Genomic DNA, 18,931 nt, shown 5'->3' with positions numbered 1-18,931 from the left:
AATAAAAGGGAAAGTTTTTCACATATACAAAATTAAAGAGAAGCATATTTAAGTTTATAGAAACGTAAATATTGTTGTTTAGGATAGATTTCAAAAAAGAATTATTTTCAAATGTTGATAGTATATATTCCATTTCATTTCTTTTAACTTTCTTTGCCTTTTTTTACTTTTGTGATGGAAACTAACATTTTGTCAGATGAAAATATCACGTATAACACATAAAGAAATGGTAAAGCATAATATACAATTAAAACTGTTTGATAAAAAGTTAAAATAAAAAATTAAGGACAACATGTCTTAAAAACAATGATGTGCTTACAGTAGTTTCCTGGAATTACTGGCTGGTTCAGCAGAATCAGCTGTGCTCAGCAATGGAGTGACAGGTGGTGTAGGCAGTTCAACCTCACATCCTTTTAGAAATACTGGGTGTGTGTGTGTGGGTGTGTGGGTGGGGGTGTGTGTGTGAGAGAGAGAGAGAGAGAGAAAGAGAAAGAGAGAGACCTATAAAGTGTTGATTTGGGGGGGGTTTAAAGAATTGTTAAAGCCGATATGTGTAAACTTGATCCTGATTTTCATGTTTTACATTTTTGGGATCCTGTTTAATCATCATTTATTTTTGTTGTTGCAGTGATTTGCTGTCCTCTGAATACGTAGAGAGACACATTGAACATGGAGGCAAGACTGTGGAAGTTAAAGTAAGTGAAATTTTCCTACTTGTGGGGAAATTTATTGAGAATCTTTTAATACTACTGATTATGATTTTAATTTTCAATGAAAATCAAATTTCTAATTTGATTTCTAATATTTCTAATGTACAGTTTTGAGGGTTTAAAAAATACTTCATAATCTAAAGTTTTATCACCCACTTTGGAAAAATGAAACTTTACTTTTAGTTATCAGAAAAAGAATTTTTAGGGTACTGTAGGAATTGTTAGACTTAGGTTTTATAGGATTGCTATACCTGCAAGTACTAGGTTGGTGCAAAAGTCCTTGTGGTTTTTGTCGTTATTTTTAATGGCAAAAACCCCAATGACTTTTTTTTTTGAGACAAAGTCTCACTCTTGTCTCCCACCTGGAGTGCAATGGCGTGATCTCAGCTCACTGCAACCTCTGCCTCCCGGGTTCAAGTGATTCTCCTATTTCGGTCTCCCAAGTAGCTGGGATTACAGGTGCCTGCCACCATACCTGGCTAATTTTTGTTTTTTTAGTAGAGAGGGGGTTTCACCGTGTTGGCCAGGCTGGTCTCGAACTCAGGCAATCCACCCACCTCGGCCTCCCAAAGTGCTGGAATTACAGGCATGAGCCACCGTGCCTAGGAAACCCCACTGACTTTTATGCCAACCTATAGTTCTTTCTTGGATTATGTCACTGAAGATAGTTTTTGAAATTTGCCTTTAGGGTTACCACTGAGAACCAAGAGGTGAAAACTTGGGGTCCAGGGTAGGTGTTTGCCTTTGCATTCAGTTGTGAAAGATTCCCACCCCCACCGCCCCCTAACCCGGCCCCACCCCACACCACCTCACACCTCCACCAGTAAAATGTAAAATTGTTAGATCTACAGGAGATCAAGGAGTTGAAAATACCTGGAGACAGAAATCTCAGGATACTGGTTATGACAGGTAAACTGTGAAAATATTAACACAAAATTAAAAGCCTCCACCAGCTAGAGGCATAAGAATGTGGGGTTTTCCCCCCAGATCTGCAGATGGTGTAATCTGAGAGCATATGAAAACAAAAGCCACCCAAGTGTAGGGCTTCCTTCTGCTCAAAGTTGAGTATAGTGACTTTTGGCCAAGTGTTTATTTTCTTCTGCATAGTGTTCAGACTATCTATTCTCCTTTCTGAATTATAACCCACTTGTTCATATTCATTTCCTTTTTCTAATTACAAATTAGATACATGCTCATTTTAGGAAACTTGTAAGCAGAGAAAAGTAGAACAAAAAAGGAAAACTCATCCTTAAACTCATCACTGAGAGATAAATGTTTTCATTTTGTTATTTCTTTGACTTTTTTTGTCATATGCACACAGTTGTATATATACATAGATATTTACATAGTATCATATATAGCTATAATATTGTATCTGCTTGCTTCTGTATCATTTTGTAAACATTTGCCAAGTTATTTTCCCATAAAGCCTTTGTTCAGTTTTTTATGTACATATATTACTGTTGTAAAGCTTTTTATTCAAACTAAACTGTTATCAGTAACCAAAATAAATTATATCATCCTATTCAAATGACAATCTGAAGAGAATTGAGTTTTTCAATTATATATATGTAAACTAAAAGAACACTTTTTATTGTGGAAAAGTTTAGACATATTTCGAAGTGAAAAGAATGCTATAATGAACCCCCTCATTCCCATCATCCAGCATCAACAGTTATCAACACGTTGACTATCTTTTTTTCTCTTTTTATTTTGTGTATGTATGTATGTGTGTGTGTGTGTGTGTGTGTAAGTGTATGTGTGTGGTGTTTTAAAGCAAATTCCAGACATTAGGACACTTTGTCAATAAATACATCCTGCATACCTATACATTTCTAATTCATAAAGACTTAAAATCTGGTAACTCTTATAAGCGATCTAGATGTAATAATTATGCCTGTCTCTCCAGAAAGTTATCCTAAACTAAAGATTGATGAATTGAATGGTGGATTAGTTTATATTACTGCCTCCCTACAGAAGGGATATCAGGATTTTTCTAGATATAACATGGGAGAATAGAGCCATTTTGTTTATAGTTGGGGAAAAAAAATTACCTAGGGATAGAATCTGCAGGTCCTTGTATTCCCATCCCTGTTCATTTGGCTTCACTTTTCTGTTTTCTATGATAATGTTTTTCTGATGTAGAACATCTCTTATTCCCTTGTTAAATTAAAGAGGAAAGGAAACAGGCCTTTCACTATCTGTTTCCATCTGTGTCTGTCAGTGGAATGATGAAATGCAAATAGGAGCGTGGAGGGTGGACCCAGCAGATAGCTCTCTGCTGTCTCTACGGTAATATCCTTTTTCAGAAAACTTGTATCTAATCAGCAAAATGCACTCTACTCTGGGATCTTAAGGCTCCATGGGTATACATAACACATGAAGCACTGACTTTGCCGCACAGTCTTTGCTGATTTTCCAACCTGAGAATTGCGGTTTCTTTGTTGATGGTTTTTCTTACCCCTAAGCCTATCATACTAGGGAAATGATAAATACAAAATTTGTCCAGACTGAAGGGCCAGAGGTTGTTTCTTTTTCCCTTTAAGAAAACCACTTTGATCTCACCTGTCACCTCCATTTGTTTCCACTCCATTTAAAAATCTAACTCAAAATTCTCCTCTGGGTTTTTCCAGGAACCACATTGAAAGTACTAAATCCTGCCCATCAATCCAAAGTCAGTAGCCAATTATTTCTCTGCGGGTTCCCTCCTGTCTCGACCTCTATGCTTAGCTCTTTGGGATATTTCTTTTTACATGAAATCTGATAGCAGTTTATTTTCTTTATTAATGACTCATTAATACATTATAAATCAAAGTTGGAGCATTTTATATTTTTTTCCTCCCCTGCAGTACCTTTTTAAAAAGGAACTCCTAAAACATTTACTTCTCCTTTACCTTCCATATTAGTTTGCTAAAGCTACCATAACAAAGTACCACAGACTGGGTGGCTTAAACAATAGAAATATATGTTCTCTCAATTCTGGAAGCTGGAAGTCCAAGATCAAGATGTTGACAGGGTTGATTTCTTCTGAGGCCTCTCTCCTTGGTTTGTACATGGTTTTCTTCCTGTGTCTTCACATGGCTTTCCCTCTGTGTGTATCTGCATCCTAATCTCTTCTCGTGAGAACATCATTCCTATTGAACTAGGGCCCACCCTAATACCCTATTTTAACTGCATTACCTCTTTAGAGACCCTGTCTGTACATACAGTTATATTCTGAGGTATTAGGGGTTAGGACTTTAACATATACTTTTAGGGGAACACAATCCACCTATATAACACCTTCCTTAAGAGCCCTGTAAGTTTTTGGTTTTTTCTTAAAGTTGACTTTTCTCTTGGGACTGAGGTAAATGAAAGGAAATATGAAATCAAAGCTAAACTCTAAGAGCTTCTTGTGTTAATTGGCACAAGCATGGCCATATGTATCCTAAGGATGCAAATTTAAAATTAAAGTATTATTCCAAACTTAACAGTGGCTAGAAACCAGTCGATAAATGGCTGTGCTCAGGTGTCTTTGAACTTTTGGTAAAGGAATAAATTTTTCAGGAAAAAACATTTTTAGAAAAGAGCTGGATGCAGTGTCATGCCTGTTTGCAGCTACCCAGGAGGCTAAGGCGGGAGGATCATTTGAGCCCAAGAGTTCAAGGCCAGCCTGGGCAACATAGCAAGAGACTGTCTTAAACAACAACAAAAAAGTCATGGTAAATCTTTTAGATTGCAATTTTATTTTTAAAAACCTTTTCAGTGGTAAAATATACAACTGACACAGAAATTCACATAAAACCATGTATGGGTTGATGAAATACTAAAGGCAAATGCTTTTATAATGACCATTCAGTTCAAGAAATAGAGCGTGGCCAGCTGTTTGTTTGCTGCATCCCAAACCCAAGCCCTTTTCATCCTCCTCTTGTAAGATTTGTAAACATTGTCCTGACTTTTATCGTAATCCCTTCCTTGCTTGTGTTCAGTTTTATCACCAAAGCATGTACCCCTATAGTTTAATTTTGGCTGTGTAGGTTTTAAAAATAATTTTTGGCTGGGTGCAGTGGCTCACACCTGTAATTCCAGCACTTTGGGAGGCCGAGGCGGGTGGATCATGACATCAGGAGATCAAAACCATCCTGGCTAACATGGTGAAACCCCATCTCTACTAAAAATACAAAAAATTAGCTGGGTGTGATGGCACACACATATAATCCCAGCTACTTGGGAGGCTGAGGCAGGAGAATCGCTTGAACCCAGGAGGCAGAGGTTTCGGTGAGCTGAGATCGTACCACCGCACTCCAGCCTGGGTGACAGAGCAAAACTCTGTCTCAAAAATCAAATCAAATCAAATAATAATTTTAAAAACATTATCTTTCTCTTTTGTTCCCCCTCGCAATTTATTTGTTGAAGAAACCAGATTGTTTATCTTATGTAATTTCCTACAATCTGGATTTTGATGTTGATTGCAATTTTGTGTTTAGTGTAAAAACAAACACATTTTGGTGATTGTTCCTTAACATAATGATTTGTGTTATCTGCAGGGACATCATCAGCCTCATTGAAATTAGTTTATCTTGTTCACATAGCTGTGCATAATTCTGATATGTAAGTTGTATTAAAACTTCAAAAGAATTTTTTTTTCAAAGGTTACAAAGGTAAAGTCTTTGTGCAAGAAAAGAAAGATACTTTGTGTTCCTTTAATGAGACATATTAATCTTTCGGTTACATTTATTTTCAATCCATTTAAAAATTAAATTATTGCCGGGCACGGTGGCTCATGCCTGTAATCCCAGCACTTTGGGAGGCCGAGACGGGTAGATCACGAGGTCAGGAGATTGAGACCATCCTGGCTAACATGGTGAAACCTTGTCTATAGTAAAAAATACAAAAAATTAGCTGGACGTGGTGGCAGGCGCCTGTAGTCCCAGCTACTTGGGAGGCTGAGACAGGAGAATGGCGTGAACCCGGGAGGCGGAGCTTGCAGTGAGCCAAGATCCTGCCACTGCACTCCAGCCTGGGTGACAGAGTGAGACTCTGTCTCAAAAAAAAAAAAAAAAAAAAAAAAAAAAAAAAAATTAAATTCTGAATTTACCCATCTGTTTAGGGAGAACTTTTATGTGATTGACATGGGTTTCTAAAATAATTTTAAAGTAAAGCCTCAACTAATCAGAATACCTTGGGAATACAACTTTAATTCTGATTATGGAGAGCCATCGTTCTGGATTCATAAGACAAAGGACATTGGAATTGATGAGTAGTGGCAACAGAGTCTCAGCCATGCAGTTTGCTGCTTTATAGCTTTTTTTTGTCTTGAAACAGAAAGCTGCTAATATATGGGGCTAATTGAAATGAACAGTTATATAGGCTTTAGTTAATCAGTATTATAATACTAACAGTAGTAACTACTTATTACAGTAATAACTTTTACTGTATGATGTGATAGTCACATGAATTTGTATGTACCATTCAATCCTCAGACAACCTGTGATTATAACTATTATCCTAATTTACAGAAATGAGACACAGAGAAGTTACACAACTTGGGAAAGTAACATAGTAAGGAGTAATAAAGCTGCAATTTGAATCTAGATTTTGTAACTTCAGAGCTGACTCTTACATGTATAAGATTTTACATACTATAGAATGTACACTAAATGTATGGTGTACATTCTATAGTATGTAAAAAAAGATAGGCATAAAAATTGAAATGTATTTTATTTATACACATGGTATACATATCTAATTCATTTTTGGTATCTAACAATTTCTCCTTTATGGCCTTTAATCCTTAAACTGAAATGGTGATCTACATAAAGACCCTTTAGGCATTTCTCTTAAATTCGGTTATGCATTTGCGTAGTTTTTCTGTAATATCAGTTGCCTTGGGCAAGAATGGTAAAGACACACTCCAGGCCAAAGCTTGTTTTATTTTTGTTTGAATGAACATATGAGGAAAATAACCATAGTATGAATTTTAGAAAACTAAGAGAGGAATGGCAAATCCTTTATATATGTCAGGAATGTGTGTAGATGGGGCAGGGAACAGATTTTCTTGTGGCCCAAAACTAAAAGTAGACATCTTTGTAGAGATATAATTTATACATCACCAATGAAAGATCATGACAGTCAGGCATATTCTGACTATCAGCATAGTTCTGATAGTAGTTTTTGGTTAAATTATTTGATCTCATATGATTATAGTAAAAAGTAATGGCCACTGAATATCTATTTTTATTAGCTCAAGTTATTTCTAAACTACTGCATATCAGCATTCCCAACATGTCTTTGGATTAGATTCCTAATCCTTAACAATGAGTTTGTACAATGAGTTGTACAATAACTCAAAAGGTACACAATGTGTTAGAGAAATAGTATTTCTTAAGATACCTTTTAAAATGTATTGTTTGTAAAAACAACGATCTAAAAGTATATGGTGCAATATAACACTGTGGACTCCTTTTTTAAGTGAAATATGTTCTCAGTTTGTCATTAGTGACAAAGTTTAGTTTATATACGATATAGGTTATAGTTTAATGACTGCATTACATTTCTTTCTTTCTTTCTTTTGTTTTTTTAATGACAGTACTTATACTTAACATATCCTGTTTTGGGACATAGATTTTTTTTTTTCAACTCCAATGCAAATAGAATAATAGAGAATTGCTTGAATTGTTTCTTTTTTGGCCATGGGAAGCACAAAAGTATCTATTAAACTGTCAAAATGGCTCATATCTATGAGGGGTTAATTTGCTTTTGCTTACACTGGATATAAAATTTCCTTATTGATTCTTAAAACTGCATTACCATGCAGAATCTTGGCTGTTTCTATAAGAGTAAGAAGAGTAAGCAATTAAATAAAAAAAGAAAAAAACAAGCCTTGGTGTGCAGTAAATTTTGCTGCATGCATTATTAATACAGGGCTATCCATACCATTGCATCAATGATGAATCTTCTGAAGTAGAGACTTGTGTGTTTTTTCAAGTAGCTTTTTAGGTTATCTTTTGTTTTGGATGCTGTCTTTGAGATAAAATGTAAGCAACAGCCACTGTTGCCAAGTAATCTACACTAAGGCTTTTTCCTTTACTCTCATTTTCATTTTTCTTTTCCAATAGAACAACTCAGCAACAGGATTTCTCTTCCAAAGTGCCTTCCTTATTTACAGCTTTCCCTTGCATTTGAGAAACATGCTTTCTGTCTTGAATTCTCACTTTAGTAGCTTCTCCAGAAACTCTTGGATAATACTTAGTCACCTAGACAGTAATTAAGTCACATGGCTTAGGAAGATGGCTTTTGAAATGACGTTTTTCCTTTTGAAACAGATCTATTTATAGAAGTTGTCACTTAAGCTCCTAATTTTGTCACCAAATTTCGAATCCAAGTTTCAGGCATTTTCCTTGGCTCTGTGGAGATAGGGAGGCTTCTCTCCAAGTAAACAAGCTCAGTGATGTGCATTTTAAGGGCTGGCTGATGGGCAGAGTGTCAGTTGAGGGCCTTCATTCATTGAAGGGTCTCCTGCTGCCATGGTAATTGGAATTTTTTTTTCTCTAAAAAGAACAGCTATATTGAGATATAGTTCACATACCATAAACTTAGGTGAGTTTTGGTCTCCATTTTGTCTGCTAGGGGACGTAGATTCTTTAACAGTGTGTGTGTAAATACAGTTGATTAAAATGATCACAAACAATTAATGAAGCAATGATAGGATTGTCTGGCAGATGCGACTACCTGTATGTTAAAATCTGTTTTTATGTTTTCCTTGCTGCACCTGCTGGGAGATTTCGGTTAAGGACTCTCACTGTTAAGCTTAAACTCTGAGAGCAGAACTTTCGGTGTGGAACAGAGAGCAACTTCAGGTGCAGGTGTTACAGGTTGTGGCATGAGCATGCAGGTACCTCACATAGGTTCTCTCAGACAGGAGAGGAAATTTTGGATGGTATAGCTATGAACATGGTGTCTTTCCATGCTAATCAAAACCAAGTTAACCACAAATATACAGATTTTAAAATTAGATGACTTGCAAAAATTTATTTTCAAGACCATTCTGTTGAAACAGTTTAGCCATGACTTAGTGTCAGTTTGACTAGTAATGAAACTAAAATGACTTTAAAAAATATTTGTCAGTACATCCTCAAATATGAATATTTAGTTGTTAGCTGTAAGTAGGCTAGCTTTAAACACAATTATATTTTAATGACTTCATTCTCCCCTAATTACTGAAATAAAATGATTTTTTTTTTAAAACCTCAGGATATAAAGATCCTACAAGAATAAGAGCTCAACTTTCTAAAAATGATTCTATAAGTAGGGTTCACCATACACTAATTTAATGAGAAATTATTGAATTGAATTTCAGGGTGGTTATGGGAAGCAATATTAGGATCTTCTGATGTAGAGATGACTCTATAATTGCAAATAGGGCCAACACAGGAAACCATGTCCCTTGGTTCCTGTGGGTTTGAGCTGCTGCCCATTTTTAAGTACTTTCATTTTTAAATAGTGAATTGTATCAGAGGAAGACTGATTAATTTTCTGTTACTCGTTCAAGAACTGTGATATTCTCACAGAAGTATTTTAAATACTGAACAAAAGTTTAGCTGGAAATATTACAGTTTTGATGGTTAGTATATGTAAGTCATAGTGAGCTAGTTTCATTGATTAATAATTACTGTATACTGCTGTCCTGTAGAAAGATTATGCTTTCACATACTGTCTGTTAACTCAGGCTCCCTAACTCAGTCTTAGGGGCAAATAACTGCCGCCAGTGGTTTACTGTTTGTCATTTGGAAGAGTTAACCTTTTCTCCTTACAAATCCAAACTCATTTTGCTTACTTAAGGCTACTGATGGATTATTCTTTTTAGTTAATGACACTCATCGTAATGGAATTAAAAAATATAATGATTTATTTTACTTCTGTTTTACATCATTGTCAAAGTTTTGTATTTTTACAAATAAATAATATGTATTCCTATAAGTGCTCACTTTAACACCAGGGATTTCCTGTCTTATGCAATCTATACATCTTTCAGTCATATGATATTCAGATGGGATCAATGCTAGTAACTGGATTTAGGATTAATAAAAGTACTGGTAATAGTTGGAGTAATAGCAAATACTTATATGATATTTACTGTGTGCTAGGTGCTGGTCTAAGTGTTTTACATATGTTAAGTCATTTTATCCCCAAGTAATATCATTGATATCCTCATTTTGCCGATGAGGAAATGAAGGCACAGAAAGTTTAACCAACTTGCCCAAGAATTTTAAGCAAGGAAGTCTGGCACCCGAATGTGTGCTATAATCTGCTATAGTTTATCCTCCCTATGGAAATAAATGATCATAATAGCAGAGGAATTAGAATGCAAATATTTTAATAACAGCACTTCTACAATTTACCATTTATAATTTACGATCTCTTTTAGTAGTTGTTTTAATAGGCCAAAATTGAAGATGTTTTAGTTCAGGTGAGTCCCAATTATTCCAGTATAAAATTTTCTTTATTCCAAAGATCAAATGTCTTCTAAAGATCCCCCCCCCCCCCCCCCTTTTTTTTTTTTTAAACTATTGCATTTTGGAGTTCATTTTTAGTCCTTCTTTGTTCTTCATAGAAGTTGGATTGTGTATTGTTCAGCACAGGGGAGCACCATCGCTTCTAAATCGTTATAGTTTGAAATATGTTGCTGACTTGCACATGGCAAACACATGGCTCAGTTTTTATGCCCATCTTATGCCTATGTGTAAATTTATCTGCATCTGGAGTAAATGTAAAGTTTTATGGGCAAGAATAACTAAGCTGAAACATACCGTTAGCCTGCCAAGAGACTAGAAGATATTTGGTTGTATCTTTGCCAAAGTGCTTCAAAATACCCATCCCCCTACCTCTTTTACCCTTCATTCCACAACATACACAGCCCACAAGCTGGAAGAGAGAAAAAGAGCTACACAGATTTAACAAACAAACTGATAAAGTGTTTATTTCTTCCTCACATGTAACATCAATTATTCCAGGTATGTTTCCTAACTTTACTTTTTATCTGCCACTAGACATCATTTAGTATCTTCTGGATGAGCTTGATAATGTGTGCATTTCCCCCCTGGTAGGCTTATGCAGACATATGCTCCTCTGACATCTTGTAATCAGTGTGGTTTCAGGAAGGTCTCAGATTTCATGATTTAATTCTCTTTGCATTATAGGAAAAAAAAACTGGGGGGATTAAGTAAATTTTGCTTTCTCTTGGGACTGAAGCAAGGTTGCTATAGGTCCGTCATCATGTACAATGCATCAACTGCCTTAATGGCATTGGTAAGATTGCAAGTGGTCTTAACTCTGTATCCTAAAGAAAATATATTGGCGTATTGCCAGTTTATACAGGTCAGGTGTCTTAGTGCTGGGAGAAAGGAAAAATGAAAAGTGACAGCTGCTGTCAGCATGAGTTCTGTTCCTAAGCTCTGTTTGTAACCTATTTGAGTAGAAAGTCCTTTATTTTCTTTCTGGTGTTAAGATTTTTTTCCCGCAATTAAGTATCTAAAGAGTTATTTCATCTGTTAATGTTCAAGATGTTATCTATAAACTTAAAAGAAATATTCAGCCATAAGTTTTTTTAAAAATCAAAGTAGCACTAGCTGATGATACTTCCAAGTATGGAACTAATTAGCTGTTTTATAATAGAATTTACTATTTTAATTCTAATTATAGAACTAACCTTTTCATTATATAATGTCTTTTCCAAATCTACTCTTGCAATTTTCTTTGAAACCAGAATGAACTATTAGAGTAATTATAATTGAACAGAAATTAGTAGAAATGTTGTTTTTGACATTAAACTGGTTGTCATAAACTACAATTATTTTCCTATTCATTAATAAAAATACCTTAGTTTCCAGTGGATAAGGTGTGGCCACTGTAAAATCAGAAAAGATAATAAAGACCAGAGAATATGTACTATTGGTATTGAGTGGTTTGAGTGTTTACAGCCTTTTTGAAGGAGGATAATTGATCAGGGCTACATTTGATGTTTTTTGTTTTGTTTTCTTTCTTTCTCTTTTCTTTTCTTTTTGTTGTTTGTTTGTCTGTCTTGAGACAGGGTCTCACTCGATCTCCCAGGCTAGAGTGCAGTGGCGCAGTCTTGGCTCACTGCAGCTCAGAGTCCCAGCCTCAAGTGATTTTGCCACCTGAGTCCTACAAGTAGCTGGGACTACAGGTGCGTGCCACCGTGCCTAATTTTTGTATTTTTAGTAGAGAGAGGGTTTCACCATGTTACCCAGGCTGGTCTTGAATTCAAGTAATCTGCCTGCCTCAGTCTCCCAAAGTGTTGGGATTACAGGCATGAACCACTGCATCTGGCCACATTTGATGTTTTATCACAACAGTCTTTTCTTTGCACCTATGAGGTAGAAAAAGAGCAGGTGGACTTGATTTTCCCCATAGCCACTCATAAACACTCAGGCATGTGGAGTTTAAGTGGCTAGAAAGCTGACATGAGAGATTAACAGTGGAATAGAAAAAAGCCAAAATTCTTAGATACTCAATGTGTGTTCTCAACCCTCATTTATTCAATAGATATGAGTTGAGTGCTTGCCATGGGCCAGTGACAGGGATATAGCTATAAACAACAGATGATGCATTTCTTGCCCTCATGAAGCTTGTCCTTTAGTGGGAAAGACAGGCATGGTGCAGACAACTACTGAGAAGTCTTTGTAAATGATAGAAATAAGTGTTGAAAAGAATTACATGTTGCTCTGAGGGCACTTGCTGGGACACCTGACCTCATCTGGTTGCTCAGGGAAGACTTTCTTGAGGAAATGATATTAATTCCAAAGTTCAAAAGATAACAGGTGAATGAAATGGGAGCAGAACAACTTTTCATGTAGTCGAATTAGCATGTGCAAAGGCCAGAGGCCTTGATGTAGGATCTTTGTGCATGACAGGGTCAGAAAGAAACCACAGAAGGTGGACAGAAGAAGAGGTGGAGCAAGTGACACAGAAAGAAAAGGGATGAAAGTAGGAGGATGGTATTTGACCAGAGCCTCAACTCAGAGGATATCAGGTGCAATGTAAAGGAAATCAGACTGACAGTGTTTTGGACTTCCTACATTGGTTACTTTTTGTCTTTGTTTTCTCTTCTCTGGAAAATCTGGAAACGATTTTGTAACTCTGTGGATGGCAGAGTGGTTGCTTTGGTACTTCTGAGTGGGGTCAATAGGTATTCCACATAGCAATGAGATTTTTGGACAGAGTAAGTGCTGTTTTCTTGAGGTCCTGCTGTCTTTCTGATTAAATTAAAAAAATAAACTTCTTGAATTGTGTTAACAAATGGTAAAATTTCTAATTCCAGGACAGGTCTGTGGTTTGAGGACAGTAAAGCTTAGGGACCATGAATATTGTGAGGGCTAGAAGGACCTAAACTCAAATCCTGACTTTGCCAGTTAATATACGTGTGTCCTTAGACAATTTACTTATGCCTCCTATACTTCATTTTCCTCACCTGTTAAACAAGACAAACATGTGGCTCAGAGCTTTGGGTGTGGGAAATTCTCCGTAAATATTAGTTCTGATAGCATTGTTGAGGTAAAGTGGCAATTTGTAAAGAATTTCTGGAGAAGTCTTTGGTGGCTTCTACCCATTCTTACTGCTAGTTTTCTGATTCTGCTCATGACAAGAAGCATGTCAGGATCACCAGCTGCAGTCCTTCACTTCCTGCTTTATAGTAAGACAATCTTCTGTGCCCCTAGACTGTAAATTCCATACGAAGTTTCTCTAAGAGAAGCACCCATGGGAACTTGTACTATATTATCAGCATTTAGCATAATATTTGTACTTAGAAGACAGTATCTGCTGAATGAAAAAAATAAGTTAATGAATTAGTCCAGGTGTTAGAAAATTGAGTGGTTTCTTCTGTTCACCCAATAGTATGTCAGATGTGTAGGGAAAAGCTCAGCCTGGACAGGTCTGGGAGAGCATATTATTCCCCCTGCTATCAGAATGTGCAGTGAATATAAACAGGAAAAATAAAAACTGATAGTGAGCCTTATAATCTGCTTGCCTGATGGTAAGTGAATCCTCCATGCGGAGGCTCACATTCATGTGTTTTCTTTCTAAGGTATTTTAGAGCCACAACTGATCAGTGTTAAATTTTAAGTCACGAAATACCAACAATTGGCTTGTGATAAAAATCTCTGTAATCATGAAATGTTTTAAACATGTTAAAAATTGTATAAAATGCCTCAACAGACATCCATGTGTAGATTTAACATAGTTCAGTGTTTTGCTATATTAGCTTTCAAATCTTTTCATGGTTTTAAAAATCTAATTATGTATCAGCATGTCTTCTGTTAGTTTTTATTTTCATTCTTGCCTTCACTCTTTTACTTGATAAGTCTCGTTAGATTTTTTTGTAAATACTCTCTCCCCACCCGCTCCTCTCCCCTCTTTTTTTAAGAGACAGGGTCTCGCTCTGTTGCTCAGACTGGAGTGCAGTGGTGGGATCACAGCTCACTTTAACTCCTAGCAGTACTTCTCACTCAGCCTCCTGACTACCTGGACTATAGGCATGTACTGCTACACTAACTAATTTTTTAATTTTTACTTTTAATAGAGACCAGGTCTCACTATGTTTCCCAGACTGGTCTCGAACTCCTGACCTCAAGCAATCCTCTCGTCTCAGCCTCCCAGAGTGCTGGGAGGTTCCCAAAGAACCAACTTTCTTTACTATATTTTTCGATCATTTCTGCTCGTACTTTTGTAATTTCCTTTTTTCTACTCCGAAATTTCTGTTTTTCTTTTCATAATTCATTTAGTTAAATATTTAATTTATTAATTACCAGTCTTCTTTACTACATGTATCTAAGAATGTAAAATTTACTCAAGTACCATTTTAGCAGCATCCTAAAGCTCTGCTACATAGTTTTTTTTTGCTGTTGTCCATGTATATGTGTATATATATATATATTCCATAGCTTATACTATGACTTTATATGACTCATAAATTATTTATATTTTTAGAAATAATATAATTATTTTAAAAAATTGTTTATTTGGCATTTTAAAAATTTCCAAACATATGAGCATCTTTGTTGTTGGTTTTAAATTCTCTTTCTTTGTGGTAAGTGCAGTGTACAAGATATTGATTCTTTGAAGTTGGCCTGGTCTTTAAAAGAAAAGTAACCTTTGATTTTTTTAAATAGTTTGCAAATCACAGAACAAGAAGGGACTCTGGTGGTTCAACTCCCTTCTTAATTTATGGAAACATAAGTAAGAGAAATAGTGAATGATCAGCTTATTGTCATAGAAACGCTTGCTGGAAAAAAAAAAGCACTTCACTTTTTCATGCTTAGTATCACTTTTCATTAGATACAACCTTAAATACTAGTTTGCTTTCCATGAAGGATATTGTTTGAGACCTCTTTAGTAATCTAATTCTTTTTACCTATCAATAAATCCTGGTGGGCTAATCCAAAATCATTCATGCAGAGATGAAAATGACCACTGAATGCTAGTATTAACTGCTTGAGCTCAGCACGTAAGGCTCAAGGTGCAAGAGAGAAGATGCTGCAACCAGAATCTTTTTTTCTTTTCATTTTTCTTTTTTCTTTTCTTTTCTTTTTTCTTTTGAGACAGAATCTCACTCTGTCACCCAGGCTGGAGTATAGTGGCACTATCTCGGCTCACTGCAACCTCCGCCTCCCAGGTTCAAGCGATTCTTGTGCCTCAGCCTCCCCAGTAGCTGGGATTACAGGTATATGCCACTATGCCCTGCTAATTTTTGTATTTTTAGTAGAGACAGGGTTTCACCATGCTGGCCAGATCTCAAACTCCTGATTTCAAGTGATCCACCCACCTCAGCCTCCCAAAGTTCTGGGATTATAGGCATGAGCCTCTGTGCCTAGCTGCAACAGAATCTTTTAGCAGCTAGAAATTTTCTTCTTCTTCAAAAAAGGAATGGAGGATAGCATTGAAGTGAAACTAAAGGAGGTTATGTTTATAGTAAAAGTGGAGAAAAAATGATTTCCTTTTTTTCCTTACCTCAGACCCTCATATAGTTGTATTTCCTTAAAAAAAAGAAAACAACAAACATTTTTTTCAGATATGACAAAAATACTTATTCCTCCTTTATTTTAGGAATGCACAAATATGTTTTCTCTTTGTGCAGCAATCATCTAGTCAGTTATAGTTTTTCCTCTTAATAGTCAAACATCAACTACAGAATAAGGTTTTAGGTAATTCACAGTCTTTATGCTAAAAAGTCCATATAGAGTAATGCATTTAAATTTTATTATTTGGGAAAAGGTACAATGATGTAGTGATTTCCTGGAAAGAGTTATAATTTCATGAGTTTCTAATTATATAGTCATCATATATTATGTAGTCCACATTGATTTTCCGTTCTTCCAATTTAGAACTTACATCTCAGAGTATCTGTAAAGTCCCCTCTCTACATTATAGTAATCTGTTGCTGAGCATTTTGTGGGAACCTAAAATTTTTAGTAATCTGATATTTGTTATATTAGTGGGTATCCAGTGATTACCTGACAGATGCAAAATAATTTCTCTCGACTATTCTGTTGTTAAAAATAAGCAATTTAGGAAGCTGTGTTTGACTTAATAAAATGGAATATTAGGTTTGCCATATTGTGTAAAAATAATGATGAGTATTTTAAAATGAAGAGATAGGAAACTAGAATGCTGGTTATAGGTAATTAAGATACGGGTTAATTTTGTTAGATGAGTGATGCTGTGGTAGACACCTCCAGTTTCTACCACTGAACCAAGCTTCTTGAAAGGAAAATTCCTGGATTGTGAATAAAAATTTATTATCTATGTATAAAGAGATGAATGGTTGTACTGGTTTGAATAATGTTCCTGAAAATTCATGACTCCTAGAACCTGTGAATATTACCTTACTTAGAAACAGTGTCTTTTCAGATGTAATCAAGTTAAGAGGAAGTCATACTAGATTAGGGTATGCCCTAATCCAACGGCTGGTGTCCTTAACAGAGAAAGGTATAGACGTAGAGACAAAGAGACAAACACAGAAAGTTATGGCCCCTATATTTTGTGGTGTTCACCATCTTTTAGTAAGATTAACTCCTTCTTCATCATTTTTATTTCTGTCCAGTGGTTTTTTACTGTCTTTTCCTTTCTTGTGGAAACTTTTGCTACAATAATATTCTTATGCATCTTTTTTTCTCCAGTGGTAACCGTGTATCTTTTAAATGAGATTATTCTTTTTTTGTCAGCAGTTTTATTTTCTTTTAATTTTTTAAGTCCATAATATGCTTAATCCTTTTGGTTTTTTAAATGTTTTTGATTGATACTACAAGATCCTAGTGCTCATCAATGAATATTGAAATAGTACAGAGATTTTTAATGACTGTTTACCTTTAGATGTTGTTGGATGCTGTTTGAACATTTGTACCCTGGAATGGAGTGGCAAATGTTAATACCCAAAGGTGTTAAACAGTATTGTATATGAGAGTTACATTACCTGTGATAAGATGGGCAGTATGTGTCTTATTGAGCTTTAGCTGATTTTTGTCTTGCAGGAAAATGGAAATGTGGTAATGGAGTCTTAACAGATCTCTTAATTTTTAGGGGAAGATGGAAATCCAAGTTCAACAACTGTGAAAGTCCAGAATTTTATCCTACTTACAAGTTAATAGGCATTAGCTTGCTGCAGTTTTATCTATGCCTGCAGAAGACAGGAAACTCCTGGGTCAGAGACAAAGGGCTTTATTACTCTGGCTTTGGCTATAACCAGAATAGCAACATTTTCTTACACTGGTATCTTCAGCCTTAATTCCCAGAGGGTGACAGACGATAGGGCCAGGCTAACCTGAGCACACGGTGCATTGTGTTACAACAAAGAAATTCTGAATTTAGGAAACCTGAATGTTTTATAGTGGGAAGTAAACATGCCTGCCCTTTGCTTTGGAGGGAGATTTTCTCCATCTTCCAAAGCTGTTCCCTGTACAAACGTCATTGAAAGGATAGCCCAGAAGAATCTCAGGCAATAAGGGGTTGTAGATACTTATTATAGTGAAGTGTTACTGAGTAATCTTTCAGAATTCATTTCTGTAGGTCACATTAAATATTACAGTTTAATCATTTAAATTAAGCCTGATGATGTAAGGGTAGTTTTGTTTTTAAGGCTTTGAAAACCTGTAGTGCTAAGTTAAAGTCTAGGAAGTGTTCATTTGTATTCTTGGTCTTATACTTTTATATTTCATAGATCCATATACTAACAAAATGAATTTTGAGGATCAACATAGGGTTGCATCATTTCTTCTCTTTTGCCGTATATGAAAACAACCCTCTTGAAACATCTAAATACTATTTACTATTGCTACAAACTAAACAAAAAAAATTAACCTAACCACTAATGCAATATGGCACTGTGTTCCAGGATTGGATCCTGGAACAGAAAGAAGAAATTAAAGGAAAAACTGGTGAAATCTTAATGTTCAGAGTTGAGTAAATAGTAATATACCAGTGTCAGTTATGTGATTTTGACAAATATACTAAATAAATATAAGATGTTAACAATGGGAAAAACTGGGTGATAGATATACTATAATTCTCTATACCATCTTTGCAACTTTTCTGTGTAGCAGAATTATTCCAAAATAAAAGTCTATTTAAAAAAGGAAAGCAGTTGATATTTTAAATAATAAAGATAAGGAAGTAAACCTAGAACAAATGACAGTTTTTCAAAAATTAAATACATTTAGCTTTATGAAAAATTAAGTACACCATACTTATTTCTATCTTTTCGACAGGAACTAGTAAAGACTTTGAGATGCATTAGTATAGATTCATGGATTATTGGCATTTGGGAACCACGTGATAGCTTCACTTAATTTACTGTAAATGAGAGGAAATAGTCTTTTCACTTTTCTTAGCCTTTAGAATGAGGTACCTTTAGAGTCAATTATACTCTGTACCTGACCAGATGTTTAGCCTGTGTCCCTTCTGTGAATCCAGTCCGATTCTGTACAGTCACAGAGTATGAGTTTTAATCGGGATAGGTTGGTGGATCATCTTTAACATAAAATTTAGCTTTTCTAAGGGTTTCCATCATGCAGCTGGCCCTAAGGAGACTTACTTTGTTATTTATTTTCTTGTTTTAATTTGTATTAGAGATAGGGTCTCACTATGTTGCTCAGGCTTGTCTTGGACTCCTGGGCTCAAGTGATCCTCCCTCCTCGGCCTTCGGAAGTGCAGGGATTACAGGTGTAAGC

The 18,931-nt window shown here is 35.6% G+C and overlaps 1 protein-coding gene across 2 annotated transcripts in view; it reads left to right on the top strand.

Moving 5' to 3' along the window:
- The window catches only part of ADAM22 (ADAM metallopeptidase domain 22), a 251,094-nt gene that overhangs the window by 128,383 nt on the left and 103,780 nt on the right, over positions 1 to 18,931 (top strand). For both annotated transcript variants that reach the window (XM_023226702.2, XM_023226703.2), the window contains exon 4: positions 629 to 695. In XM_023226702.2, coding sequence (XP_023082470.1) covers positions 629 to 695 — 67 coding nt within the window. The remainder of the gene's footprint in view (positions 1 to 628; positions 696 to 18,931) is intronic.

Source organism: Piliocolobus tephrosceles, chromosome 8 (genome assembly GCF_002776525.5).
Source record: "Piliocolobus tephrosceles isolate RC106 chromosome 8, ASM277652v3, whole genome shotgun sequence".
NCBI lineage: Eukaryota > Metazoa > Chordata > Mammalia > Primates > Cercopithecidae > Piliocolobus > Piliocolobus tephrosceles.
Note: the sequence above shows the minus strand (reverse complement) of the source record. Positions and strands in the feature narration are given on the sequence as shown.